Genomic DNA, 15,183 nt, shown 5'->3' with positions numbered 1-15,183 from the left:
TGGCTGAACAAGTCTTGATACATAATTGTGATGGAATACTACTGTGCTATAAGAAATGATGAGCTCATTGATTTTAAGAAAACATGGATAGACTTTCATGAAATAATGAAGAGTGAAATGAGCAGAACCAAGATCATCGTGTACAGTAACAGCAATATTGTTTAAGAACAACTTTTCAGCGACTAAGTCATTTTGACTATTTTAAATACCCAAATTAACTCACAAGGACCCATGAAGGAAGATGCTATCTGCATCCACAGAAAGAACTGATAAATAGATGTATAGAATGATATATGTATGTGTGTGTGTGTGTATGCATGCCAATGGTAGCCATCCCTAGGGCAGGGGGGGAAGAGGAAAGAAAAAAAAAGGAAGAAAAAAAGTAAGTTACACGATAACTTTATTACATATTTAAAAGGAATAGCAAGTTGTACGTGATGGATTTGCAGTTCTGTGTGCAATCATCTTTTTTTATTCTGTCACAGAAATGCTTATTTTATTTCATAAATTAAAATTAATTTTTTTAAAGAAAAGTAAAATGGACTCAAGAGTTAGTGAGTTTCCTTTCAATGGAGATTTTCTGATGAAGTGAATGACACCTTGTCAGCAATCCTGGCACAATGGATAGTGTTTGACTTGGGAGTCAGGAAGACCTGGGTTCAAATCCCACTTTTTCTATTAACTGTGTGACAATGGGCAAGTCACCAACCCTCTGGAGTTTCAGGTAATTCTGTCAGACTTTTCTATTAAGTTATAAAGGAGTTGCAATTTGCATTGGTAAAGATTCTACACCAGTGAAATTACAGATCCTTGATATATTGGCACATAGGTTGGACTACATGACCAAGAATGAGGTCTCTTCCTACCCTGAAATTCTAAGACCTTGGACAAGGCATTGAATATCACCTGGCCCCAGTTTCTTTAAGTGGAGAGAGGGACTTGACAATCACTAAACTCTCTTTCCAATTTCAGATGCTTCTGGGTGTGAAAGCTAGCTAGAAAGAGAGGGCAGGGTAAGCCAACAAGAAGTTCAACAGGCTCTTTGATTCCCTTGGGAAAATGCAGCAGCAACAACAAAAAAACAATTCTAGTCCCCTTCTTCTTCGGAGGAACAGAAGCAAAATCTCTCAGTGAAACTACTGCAACCACAGTCACTCCTTAAGAAGGATGGGATAACAGATAATCATTTTATTCTAACACTGAGGCTGATTATATCTTTCTCCTGATACTTTTGACATTAAATATGCATCCCTTGGCATAGACCTTTAAGTCTGAGATATCTAACAAAGTTATACAAGATGTATTATTCAAACAGCAACTGACCAATTAGTCAGAGGACTGTAGGTAAGTAATCTATTTCTTATTGCTCAGAAAATGGAGAAATCATTTACAAGTGCCTTGTTAGGGAAGGAATCAGAAAAGTGTAATTTGTGTGTACCAGAGAGGTACCTGATAAAAAAACATTCTTCCACGTTAAGCATGTTATTTGTGGCCAAAGTAGGTAATTTTAGGAGTATAGCACTAGGCTACTGGAATTATCAACTGACAACCTAAGTGATTTCCAAACAGTACTTTCTATGTATTTAGAAGGACGATTGAATTTTAGTAGTATGTATATTGCACCAAGCTTTGAAAAAGACCGGTTTAATGGAGCACTAAATGTTTTAAAGACATTATTTAACCTATTACTCATCCTAGAAATTTTGCTTGCAGCTATTTCCCTTTTAAGTTAGGATTTCAAACCAAGGAAATTACCAGTCCTATTCTTAAGAACAAATTACTAGGGCAAAGGATTGGAAGGAAAAGAAAATATGAAAACCAAACTTTTTACTGTTTCCACAAAAATACTACTTTGGCTAGATTCCTCTTGTATCAACAATAGTGCAGGCAAATGTAGGAAGGGGATATAAAAGGATGAATGATAAAGTTTGGTTATGAAACTTAATTTTTTTATTTCACGGATTTCCAACAAATAAATTATATGTATATATAATATATATTAAACATATATACATGTGTGTATATATATATTTAATAAATGTTTGAAATCAATTGCAGAAGCTGTATAAAATTTTAAGGAGTCTGATATGGCTGCATAAAATATCTCTTGGTTGTCAATTAAAGAACTTTAGAGCTAGAATAGACCTTAGAGATTTTCTAGTCCAAATCCCTATATTTTACTGAAGTAGGAGATACTTTCTCTTTCCTTTTCAAAACAAAGTTTTATTGATGCCTTTTGATTTTTAGATTAATCATTTCCTAATATGCCTCCCTTTTCCTCATCCTACATCAAACCCCTTTATTTTATAGACAGGGTGGATTGAATGACATGCCCGAACAACTCATCAGTGGCAGACCCTAGATCTCAACTCAAGGTCTCCTGATGCCCAATATAGTACTTTTCCCAGTATACTAAACTGTCAAGTTCTCTTTTTTCCTCTCTTTTTAAACATCTCTCTCACTAATTATAACCATTTCTTTAGGTTTTACACACCACCAATACCTCCAAATAAATTAAGGGCGAGAAGAGGAAGAGGGAAATGACCTAAAGGAGACTAATTGTACTCAGGCAATCTTTCAAGACTGAAGAATCTCAGAATGTTAAGAACACAAAAGGGTGCTTGGTGATCTAATAAGATACAGACACTGAAGCCCAGAGATGGAAGGTGATTTACCCAAGATCAAACAGCTAGCAAGAAGTAGAGCTGGGACACACCTCAACTCATCAGGTCTTTTGACTCCAAATCTAGCACTATTTCTACTAACGCAGTCTAGAGGTCTGCCCCCAAGTTTCTTCAAACGACCTGAGGTGCAAGATTAGCAGAGTATAAATAATATTTGTAAACCTTTCCTCAGAAGAGCTTTTGCCAATTATTTTTTTTAGAATATTTATAGATGATCAATATATTATTAGCATAAATTCTTAATTTGTACTCCTGGTAATGCCACCTTATCTGAAGCACAGGTGTTCAAGTATCACCTCTAGAGAATACCCATTAAATGGTCATCCAATTTATCTCTGAAGACATTCAGTTAGAGGGAAACCCCTCTAGCTCCAACGCAGCTTATCCCACCTTTTGGATTGCTGTTAGGGAGGTTTTTATCTTGAGCTAAATTTGCCTCTTTACAACTTGTATCCACTACCCCTAGTTCTCCCAGTGACCTCTATAGCGCCAAGTATAACAAGCGTAATACCTCTTCCAAATGACTTCAAGACAGCTATCATATATCCACTTGGTCTTTCCTCCTCCAGGCTAAACATTCTCAGTTGTTTCAACCAATTCCTCATATGGCTTGAACTTGAAGCCCTTCAGTATCCTGGCTATCCTCCATTGGATACTTTCCAGCTTATTAATTTCCTTCCAAAAGCGTGGTGCCCAGAACTGAACACAATACTCCAGAAATGGTCTGAGAAGGCAGAGTACTGTGAGGCCATCACCTCCCTAGTGCTGGGCACTATGCCTTTCTTAAAACAGTCTAAGATAAAATTAGCCAAATCACAAAACCTTAAGAGCTAGAAAGGGGCTTACAGTGCTAATTTTTATACTCATTTTACAGATCCAAAACTGAGGCTACTGACATGAAACCAAACAATTAATTTTGAGAGAAGGGACCTTGGATATTAGAGTCCCTAAAAAAAAGGCAGGGACAGGATTTCTCAGCTTCCATACAACGAATGGAAACTCTGAATGATCTAACGTGTATATATCAACACAGTACTTACATTCACAAACTTTTAAACTGGCATAATGCATGAGTTAGAGGCAAACAAGCTTTTAAGTACATCTCACCTAAAAAAAATACTCAAGAGGGGCAGCTAGGTAGCACAGTGGATAGAGCACCCACCCTGGAGTCAGGAGAACCTGAATTCAAATCTGGCCTCAGACACTTGACACTTACTAGCTGTGTGGCCATGGGCAAGTCACTTAACTCCAATCGCCTCACCAATAGAAATTTTTAAAAATCCAAAAGAACTTAAGAATAGCAATATCACTATTTTTCACTTTTTTTGGTTGTTTCTTCTTTCATAACATGACTAATATGGAAATATGTTTACATGATTGTACACATATAACCTGTATCAGGTTGCTTGCCATCTTGGGAAGGGGGATGGGAAGGAGGGATAAAAAATTTGAAACTCAAAATCTTATAAAAAATGAATGTTGAAAATTATCTTTACATGTAATTGGAAAAAATAAAATACTATTTACAAAAAAAAATTAGCAATGTCACTGAAAGCTGTTTAATACTTATATCCACTCTGCCTTCTGTTGAACGTAGTTATCATTGCTTATATCACACATCATATAATAATAGAACAATGATAAAATGTCCAAATTTCCTGAGGGAAATAGAATTTAAAATGCATTTAAAGTGTTTTGCTTATGAAAAACCATTTTGGCATTCTCTTACTAAACATTTTATTCATTCAACAAGTAGTTATTGAGTATCTATTTCCAAACTATTGTTTTGTTACTTTTTAATACATTTTAGTATCAGCATGTTTATCTTGCATTACCTGAGCATCACATGTTTTACTTACTGCTTCTTGACTTGATAGTAAAAACTTGTTTATTCAATCATTCAACAAATATGTTTCTCTTTTAAATAGCTGATTTCCAAAAACGTATAAAATGGGTAAAAATGAGAAACTCCTGGAGGATTGTGTGAAACTTATATTATTTTCCATTTCCAGTTTTCTCATTTTTAATTCAAGGGGCAGAGGGAGTCTTCATCAGTTATCTATGCTCAGTATAGCAAAAGTGTGATATGGCGGTCAAGAAGACTAATGCAATTTTAGGCTCTATCAAGAGGCATAGTATCAGGCTTAGGAAAAGTTAATTAATCCTGGTGACTGCCTTGCTCAGACCATTACCTGGACTGTGCTCCACTCTGGGTTCCTTTAAATTAGAAAGGTCTGGAAAGCCACCAGAATGGTGAACGGTTTTGAGTTCAATGCCACATGAGATCTACTTGTAGAAACTGAAATTGTTTAGCCAAAAGAGGGAGAGATGTATTGATGAATCTGAAGGGCTGTAACATGAAGGGGGAATTAGCCTTAGTTGGCTTGGTCCTAAAGACCATTGCTAGCAGCAAAGGATGGAAATTGCCTAAGTTAAAGTCGACAATCTAAGGAAAAATACTGGAAAGTAATGGGCCTTTCACTTCATGAGCGGCCTTCAAGGAAAGCTGAGCAAACCTCTTGTCAGATATGTCCAAAGAAGGGCTTTTTAATCAGGTATAGTTTGGTCTAGTTATCCTAAGAGTCTGTGGGTTAGTCAATAAGCTTTTTATTAAGCACTTCCTATGTGCCATACACTGTGCTAAACACCGGGAATCTAAAGCAAGGTAAAACAAACCAACCGAGTCCCTGCTGCCCAGGAGCACACTTCTAATGGGGAAAGAAAACACGAGGTCCCTTTCAACTCAAAACTTGAGTTCCCTTACTTAGTACTGAGCACATATGAAAAACTGCAATTAGTATACTAGTTGAAAATTTCCTAATTCTGTAAAACCTGCCTGTTTCAAGAAAGCTCCTTACATTGTTTTTCCACAAACATGATTAACTCTACATACTATTATAATCTTTACTTTTTTACCTTTTTTTTTTCTAGGCAATTGGGGTTAAGTGACTTGCCTAGAGCTAGTAAATGTTATACGTTTGAACTCAGGTCCTCCTGAATCCAGGGCCAGTGCTCTATCCACTGTGCCACCTAGATGCCCCACTTTTTTACTCCTAAATAGTGAATCTTAAAACAGATACAGCATCAATAAATCACTGTAATTTTTAAAAAAGTTAATCTTTTTTTTCTATTTGCAACATGCCCAGACACTTCTTTACCAGCCACCTATTCTTTTCGTTTGTACAAAATTATTTTTTAATCAATGGTTTAAACATTTCTGAATTTTTGAAGGCATTCTAAAATATAAAATCATTCATATACAAAATGCTATGCTTTCCACTGAAAATTCTTGATTTTATCAAATATAAAATATACTGACAATTTCTTGTTCATGGGTAATAACTGCAACCTTGATCCCCATCACAAATGGGGTTCCATCAAGGAGGCATGTTCTTATTATTAGCTAATTAGTTGAGCACATGTGCAGTTCTAAATCTATTATTTCTGTCCAGATCTATTATTGGTCAGTCTCTGGTACCTCAATACCACTCCTCCCTCTAAGACTAGTTGAGACAGTGACCACTTAGGAATCCTATAATTACTTATTACGCCAGAGCCCTGTGGAATTAACCATACAAATCACTCTACCGAGTAAAAACAGCCAAGTCAGCCAAAAAGACACTGTAGCTCCAACTAACTTTGGAGCAAAGGAAACATCTGTTCAAGTCCTACCTATGACACATCCTAACTGTACGCCTTGGGTTAGTCACTAACCTCTTAAGTGTCCCCAAGAAATTAAGATTAACTCTAAGTTTTGGAGACAGAGTCAACCTATAGTGGTATAGCGTTTCCTCATCCATTAAAATTCCCTCTATCCTTGTACAATAAACAAAGCTGGAACCTCACTATTATGTAGACTTGTTTGACAGGTCTATCTTGACTTTAATACTATCTTAGCTATAATGTATATATAGCTGCTTTAGCTAATTGCCCCAGGACAAAAGCAGCTCTTTAGTTGCACTACCCAACTGTTTGAGTTTGAGAGGTGACCTCACATTCAAAGCAAAAACTGTAAGATTTTTTTTGTTGTTCATTTGTTATCTAGTATTTCATTATTAGTATATTCTGTAGGCCAATGGTATAGATTCTGCTCAGTTTCTAATCAATTTGTTGGTACTCCTGACATTTTAATCAATTTTTAGAAAATAGGAATATTAAATGCTACTAAAGCAGCAACTGTCCAAGTTTGATTTATTCTTTAATATCACAGCTGTACAACTTTCATACATACAGAAGGAAATGCACATTGGTTTCACAACGGGCATTTGGCTGCATTTCCGATTATAATACAGTAAGTGCAAGTCCACTCAGAAATTTACATTTATACAACTTATACAAATTAAAGATTGCTACACTATTATTTGTGACAGTATAAAGCTTGGTTTTTTTGTGTTTAAGTTCCACTGCTAGATCACTTTCTGGTTAAATATAAAATTTACTCAATCATTTTAAAATGGCCCCTTTAGGACTAGGCCAGTATATAAAATATTGTCATGTAAAATGTAACCATTTTCTTTTTTAAAAAATAATCTTTTAACCCTAAACCTTTGTTATTGAACTGTTATACTGACACGTACTACAGTAGCAAGAGTCATTTGTTTAATGTCACATTGGTTATTTTTAAAAATGCAGCAGGCTGTATTGTTTATTCAAATACAGCCATCTGGCTAAACATTTTCCAATTTTTTGTTAAGGTAAATAATGTTTTCCTTAGATAAAAAACTGGCTTTATGAAATTATTCTTTCATCTATACTTTAGTGGGCATAAGTGCTTCCCCGTCACGAAAAGAAATTTGAGTCTTTTGACTCACTTGGGTGCTTTATCTAAATCTATTTTTGGAGTTTTAAAAAATGTTGATCCACAGACCACTTCCTGGTTCAGATGTACCAAATGAAAACAAAACAAAACAAAGAAAGAAACAAATCACTGCCATCCCTATAACAGGAATGGTTTATTTTCTAACTTTTTTAAAAATATACATTTTACAATCCTTGTACCTCCACGAAGGTGGTTAAAGGTAATAAATACACTGGTTTATTTTTTTCCCTCACTATTATAAAATAAATGTCTACAAACTACCTGTTATAAGCTCTTTCTTTTTTGGATTTCTCCAGTGCTTTGTCCATTGTTTTCTCATTTTCTCCTCTACATTTGGGACAGTACCATTTGCCCTTTGGTTTATGATTAAGTCCTACACATGAGAAATGAAACCACTCAATTGGGCATTCATCATTATCACAACCTATCATTTCTCCATAGGAGACTTGATTACATAAGCAGTATGTTGGTTCATTTGGATCAATAGGAAGGTCTGCAGGGGAGGCCTCCCTCTCTGCTTTGGCCTTGGATCTCTTCTTTTTCTTTGAAGTTTTAGCTTTTTTCTCCTTTGGAGTTCCTGAGGTGATATCATCATGATCATGATTATTAGATGCATTCTCTCGGTTCTCATTGTTGCGCTGCCGCCTGGATCGCTTGTTATTAGGCTTTTCAGCTTGAGTGATTGTCTCATTCTTAGACTTATCCTGGCTGGTTTTGCCACTATTGCCAGTGGTGTCGTTAGTCTCTTGACAAGTCTCAAAAAGTTCCACATGACTGTCAACTTGCCTGGTCCGATTTTCAACTAGTTCCACCATTTGGCTAACAATCTGGATCTTTTCATCTCCAAGTTCCTGGCTCCGAATCAATGCTCGTTGAATGCAGTGTAAAACTCTCCTCTTCTGTACTGAGTCAGTCTCTCGTTTGAACTTCTCATAATATTCATCCAACTCCTTTAAGATTTCTGCAATGGAAAATAACATTATATTTATACTACAAAAAGCATTTATACTCTCCACAGGGACTGAAACAGGGTCATACAAAGGAAAGTGCTAGAATCTAAAAACAAACTTCTCAAACTAAATGTAAGTGCCAGCAAATTTCAGATTTAGCAACCTACCACTTAAAACATTCTGAACAATTTTATAGGTACCAAAGATGACATTTTTGTGGACTGCTAATTAATGGAAAAGCTTTCCATTAACAAGTATCTGACGCCTAATCATATCATTTTCTACCAAATTAAATGATATTCTATATTTCCAGGAAGCTCCATGACTTAAAGATTTTGCTCAATTTACAAAAACAATTGACATTAAAGAGAGGAATTTATATTACATACTCATTTTTACTCAGTCTTTGAGTTTGAACAGGTTCAAGGGACAGAGGTTATTAAGTTTTTCACTGACCTACCTTCACCTACCAGTACCTGTTATTTTTGCACAAATGAAAAAAAAGTAGCCACAATATATGAAAATAACCTGAGAAAAGAAGGACAATAAGCAATGGATAGGAGCCAGGAGATCTAGATTCTAACCTTGGTTCTGCCACAAATAAGCTGTGTTAGAATATATGTCTACTAGTCTTAGCAATAAAACCTAAGTTATTTTCATATTACAAAGAGGCCGGATTTAAAAAAAATATAAGAGGAAACAGGTTTGGGGACAACAAAAGACATATTGTGGTTTACTTCTTTCCTTATCTATGAGTAACTAAATTAGTTTACAGATATCATTTTCACCCCCAAGCCTAAAAGTAGTAAGTAATGTACCCATTCTGAAGATAAGGAAAAACACAAAATAAAATATGGTCAACTCAACTACCCAAAACTTGGGACTCAAAATTCAAATAGTTGTAGTTCCCCAACCCCATCAACACAAAAATGTAATCAGAGTGCTAAAATGAAACTTTTTTGAGAATATACAAACAAGTTATAAATATGTTTTAATGCATTTTGGGAACATAATTACTCAACGTACATTATTTTACAAATATAATTGCTTTTAACTGTACTAAATACAATAAGGAAAGTAATCATAATTGTCAAAAGCCTATTTTAAATATGCGGATTAAAACTTCAAAAGTGGATTTCTCCCTATTCAGTACTATTAAGGTAAATAGAATAAAATTTTTCCCTGGAAAGTCTGCAATCTTTTAAAATATTAGATCCCCCCCCCAAGTCTACAAACATATTTGCATAAAGCTATATAATAAAATACATAAAATGTGAATGTCATCTTTAAAATCTAAACTATAAATGTCATCTAAAAAAAAGTTGTTATATAAAAAAAAGTCAGTCTAACAATAACAGTATATTTCAGGACAACTTCTAAGATTACTAAAAGAGAGACTAAAATAACTTGTCTTGGGCAACGTTACCGTGGGCAATATCCCTATACTCTGAAGTTCTGATACACCCAGGGATTAGTAGAACAAAGTGGGGACTGTCTTTAGAAAACAAGGCTGCATAGTAGCCTCTTACAAAAGCAACTATAATTTTCATTAAGAAATGCAAAGTTGAACATAAACTTCCCATATTCTACAAGCACCATTACTCCACTGGTTTTTACAAAGCTTTCTGTTCATAGTCCAATTAGAAACTTAACTAACATTAGTGGTATTTCAGAGAAAAAGAAGAAAACTAACACCACTAAATTACTAAATTAAAATGTAATAACATAGCTGTCTTATGGTATCTAAAAATGTAAGAAAAGCACTAGACTTGGAGAGAGAATCTGGGTTCTTATTAGCTTGGATACTATTTATGTGATCTGGGAAAGTCACTCTATGTCTGCTAGTCTAAATCTCCTCATCTATAAACTGGAGAACTATGGAATAGATAGAGATCCCTTTTAGCTATAAGTCTGATTCAGTAATAATGCTCTGTAGGCCACTAGAGAGTTAAGAGTTCCTTGTACTTACTGATCAGTGTATGATTCTCCAATACCCTTCCTTAACAGGACAATAAATGACAGAAGTTTCATTTGTGACTGAAAAAAAAATTCTACTCAACAGCATCAAACACTGAAGTCTACAAAACAGGAAGGATAATGCCAAATAACATAGAAAAGTTTCAAAATCCATTCTTTTTATTGACACCTTATTGTCTTGACACTTCAACTTCGGATTCTCAGAACTCTTTTAATCCTCGCCAGTCTCCCCCTCCCCATTACAGTAACTCGGCCTTTACTAATGAGAAATGCAGAGCAATTCCATAAATCGTTTGGACTGAAGTTTGGCAATGGTTAGTAAGTTTCAGAGACAGTAAGGAGAAGGGAGAGGGAGAATGCCTCTCCAAACACAAAAAGATTGGAGTATCCAATGAACTTTAAATATACACACGCAGCAGCAGTTAATTACAATTCGATTCCTCCTATTCATTAAGGCAAATCTAAGGACAAAGAAACACCTGGGTAACCTATTTTGAGGTATTCTCCATCCTTGAAAATAATAAAATTTAATTAAAATATAATTTGGGTTAGCCTTTCCTTGAAGCACAAATAAGTGCATTTTCTTTATATTAATGAATGACACATAAATCAAGATGTATGACAACACATTAATACATCATTAAACTTTCATTTAATCTTAAAGGCAAACTGTTAGCAAAATCAACTTAATATGTCTAACGTGCCAAAATCTGAATCACAGGATGGTAGAGCTAAAAGAGACCATTTATGTCCAACCACTTTGTTTAACAGGGAAAGTGAGGCTCAGAGTGGTAAACTGATTTGTACTTCTTAAGCTTTATATTCATGTCCAAGAAAATTAAGTTATCATCATCAGGAAGAAATATTATCTACCTTTATTTTGGCCACAGAGTGGCTAAAGTCTTATAGCTCTGAATAGCCCTAAAAACAACATTTAAGAATTCTAAATTGCATAGCTCAAAAGCTACCAAAGAAAAAAGACACTAGTAGTAGGGACTCGAATCCGGTCTAAGGCAATAAACATGAAACAGTGACCAAGGCAGAAGTGTTAATTTCATAGGACAGAACAAAACCATCTTACTTTTTTGCCTCAGAGAGCAATTATGGCTTAAAATGAAGGCTGATCCTTAACTACCCGTGGTAGTGGTGATAAGGGGGTGTCTCTGAGAACGAAAACTGCATTCGGCAGTTCCTTACGACAGATCGCTCGGCTCACAAATGGCTGCCATTCTCTCGGTGACCGGCCAGGTCAGGGGTGGCCCGGTGGCACAGCGTGGCATCCCCACATTTTGATCTGGGGACCCATAGGCCTAACGTAGAACCTCTCCCACCCACCCCGGGGGCGGGGGGCTCTAGGCCGGCCCAAGGCCCGCCCGTTCCCGATAGCCAATCCGAGTCCGACACAGCCTCACCCCCCAGAAACCTGAGAAGGAAGAGCCGCGGGGCAAACGGAGACGCCTAGGAAGGAGCCCAGTATGGCCAGCCAGGGCGTTATAAAGGCCTCTTTCGGCGCCAGGCCCGGGATCTCCGCTCTCGGGCCTCATCCCCCTCCCCCCCCCGCTCCTGACACGCGCGCGCGCCCGCGTGCTCTTCCACACCAATAGGCCTCGCCGGGCACTCACTTTTCCCACGCTGCACCACAGGCAAGAAAGCGCTTCGGTCCCTTGCGCGAGGAGCGCGAGTCTGTCCCCGGGGCCCAGGCGAACGGCGGCGCCCACCGCCGGGTGAGTGATGACGCCTGGGGCAGAGGAGGAGGCAAAGAGACGGGGCTGGCTCCCTCGGGCATCTCGGCACCAACGCGACCCAGTCGAGCCTCGCAAGGACTCCTAACTGGCTAAGCGCTCCTGCTTAACCTGGGGGACTAGCCCGAGCACAGCCCAGGGGAGTGGCCAGAGGTACAGTCGCTACCAACCGCTACCTCCGCCCACCTTCCCGTGCTCTAACGGCCGGACGTGACACGCAGCCATTGTTCCCAGGCCGGAAGCAGCCGGAGTTTTTTGGTGCCTTAGGAATGGCGAACTTAAAAATCTGACCTGGGCCGGAATCCGTCCAACCCTTCCCGTACTGGCCAATGGGGATCCAGTTTGCAGGTCAGAACTGCTCCACCTCTCCTCCGCCCCACCCTGTGCCCTCCTCCTCCTTGAAAGAGAGCGCCTATCGGAGTGGCAAGTTGGAGAAGGGTTAGGCTCAGGGACCCGCCCTTCTACAGAGAGAGCTCCAATCCGCGGCCAGATGCAGAGGAACTGGCCCAGCCCGCGGAGCCCAAAGTACCAATCTGAGGCTGGAGGCAAGAGGACTTCGAGAGATTCAAAGCAACCCGACCTCTTCACTCCTCTCCGCTTCCCCCCAAATCCCCCTCCGCCCTAGCCGGGGGAAAAAAAAAGAAAGCGGCGGAAACTGAGACCGAGGCAAGTCACTGGGCACAACCCACCCCCTTCATCCCAGGGACCAATAGCCCGGCGGCGAAGTGATAAGGACATTCCATGGGGAACGTCACGGCCAATTACTAAGAGGCTGAGGCGGGGACGTTCCGCAATATGCTAATAGAGTGAGCTATAAAATTCGCTGCGAAACTGACTATCCGGCAGAGCGCACAGGGCGCCTTGAAACGAGGGGGGGTCCCGATTCTTGGGGGGTAAGCCACTGCTTTCCCCGCCCCCCCTCCACCCCCTTGCTCCCTGCAGCACAGCCCGGTAAACGGTAAACATTAGAAAACTAAGAGTGAGGCTCTTCTGTCACAACCGATCCCACCACCACCTCCACCACGGCGTGTGACCTCCGAGAAAAGTTTCCCCAAAAGCAAACAATTCCCTACGGGCATTCCCTGTACCCCCCTTCCCCAATACACGCCTTACATACAGATCTGTAGAGACCCACAGGTTCAACCCCCTGCTACCTTTCTACATGTCTTAACCTCTTCTGTGCTTCCTCGTGAGCACAATATGGATCCGCGGTTTCCTCGGCTTCCCTCCTACCCTCCTCCCCCATTACATGTACACACACATACACACACACACACACACACACACACACACACACAAATACACACTGCATAAAACCTTTCCTTCAACCCCTCTGCAAACTACACCCAGCCAGCCTTTCCCTAGCAGATCAGTCTTAGTAAGTCTGCACTGAAGAGAAGGAAGTGCAAAAGGGGGGCTGGAGAAAAGAAGGTAGCAGGGAAGGAAGGACCGTGCGGTACAGAGTATGTACCCCCCTACACTTTATGTAACACTTAGGTTTAAAGACCACCCGATGGGTTGGTGATGGGGGGGAGGAATCAGCAGAAGGAGAGATGAGGAGGATGGAGGTGCTAGCATTTCTCAGGAGGGACGTAGCCCTGGTTTGGACTAGACAACCTTGCTCAACAGCAGCAACCTCTCCTCGAACAGCCTCTTTACTATCAGCCTCTGTCTCTACTGCTACTACAGCCATAATGAACACTGTACATTCCTCAATGTTGTTGTGCTGTAATCTGTGTCCACCCTGCACTTCCCCCTTTGCCACCCCGCGTTAAACACACACACACACACACACACACACACACACACAGCCCCCAGTACACACCACCTTCACCATCATCCCACTAGAAAGAACTGTTCTTGTAGTCTAGCTTAAATTAAGATCTTTCTTTCTCTCCTTCTTTCTTGTCCCATGTTTTACACAGAAAGACCTTGGTGAATAAAAGAAGCTGAAGACCTTTTGTTCCGCCCCATGACAAGAGCTACCGCTGCAGATCCCCCTGTGCAGCTCTCTCCAGCTCAATAACATTACTTGCCCCCTCCACTTCTGCCACCCCCCCAATGAAAATTCAACTACCCTTCTTAACCAGGGGCCGAGAGGAGGGAGGTGTAAGAGACTAGGAAAGGGGTAGGAGCATTCATACAAATACAAACACACACACACACACACACACACACACACACACACACACACACACTCTCTCTCTCTCTCTCTCTCTCTCTCTCTCTCTCTCTCTCTCTCAGATGAGCTAGGGAAAAAAAGAGGGACCCGACCAACCGCCCCATCCATCAACCCCAGCTCTTACCTTGGTATTTCGCGTCTATTTCCCTCATCAAGGAGACGTTTCTCTGCAGATCAAAAGGCAGGGACTCGATGGAGTCCAGATAATCCTCCACATAGTTCACCAGGTGAATCTGCTCCCCGTTTGCAGGACTCAACATGGTTCACCCGAAAGGTCCCCGGCGACTCTGCACTGCTTTCCGCTTCCTCCACCCCCCACCCCCCGCCCCCCTAAAAAAATAGCACTGCAAAATGCAAAGCTCTCTCTCACTCCTACCCCCCACCCCCGCGGTCTCCGGCTCTCAGCCCCCCAAGAAAGCTACATCTGCTGCTGCTGCTCCGTTTCCCCTTCCTCCTGCGAAACGGAGAGAGACCGAGGAGGAGAGACACCTCCCCCCAGGCTCCCCCCCCCTCCCCGCCTATTCGGCGGCGGAGAGATCGGCTGTCGCTCCGGTAACTCGCACACAGGGGCTGTAAGAACAAGCTGAGGGTCGGCTGGGGAGGAAGGCAAACGGAGAGGCGGTGGGGTGGGGGGAGAGAATTAAAACAACCGCACAGGCCCCCCCTCCCAGATGGTGGGGGGGAGGAGTGGAGGGGGGAGCCGAGCGTACGAAGCGCGCACACACACCCAGAAGGGAGGAGAGAGGAGTAAGCAGCAGCGAAGCCGAGTTGCCTTCTATGTATTTGTGCGTGTGTGTGTCTGTCTTTCTCCCTGCCAGTACCGGCTCCG

General features: G+C 40.3%; 1 protein-coding gene across 2 annotated transcripts; it reads right to left on the bottom strand.

The window, feature by feature from the left end:
• Positions 1-383: 383 nt before the first annotated feature.
• Positions 384-14,678, bottom strand: ING1 (inhibitor of growth family member 1). 2 transcript variants are annotated; one of them, XM_020965220.2, is made up of 2 exons: positions 14,479-14,678; positions 384-8,464 (listed from the first exon to the last, which is right to left on the bottom strand). In XM_020965220.2, the coding sequence occupies exons 1-2, from the start codon at positions 14,612-14,614 to the stop codon at positions 7,761-7,763; spliced, it is 840 nt and encodes a 279-aa protein (XP_020820879.1). In that variant the 5' UTR covers positions 14,615-14,678; the 3' UTR covers positions 384-7,760. The 2 variants fall into 2 exon arrangements, with proteins under 2 accessions (XP_020820879.1, XP_020820880.1); XM_020965221.2 differs by lacking the exon at positions 14,479-14,678 and adding an exon at positions 12,053-12,278.
• Positions 14,679-15,183: the final 505 nt, after the last annotated feature.

The sequence above is a fragment of the Phascolarctos cinereus genome, unplaced genomic scaffold, assembly GCF_003287225.1.
Source record: "Phascolarctos cinereus isolate Bilbo 61053 unplaced genomic scaffold, phaCin_HiC Scaffold_7;HRSCAF=346, whole genome shotgun sequence".
Classification (NCBI taxonomy): Eukaryota; Metazoa; Chordata; class Mammalia; order Diprotodontia; family Phascolarctidae; genus Phascolarctos; species Phascolarctos cinereus.
This window is presented reverse-complemented; position numbering and strand designations above follow the sequence as displayed.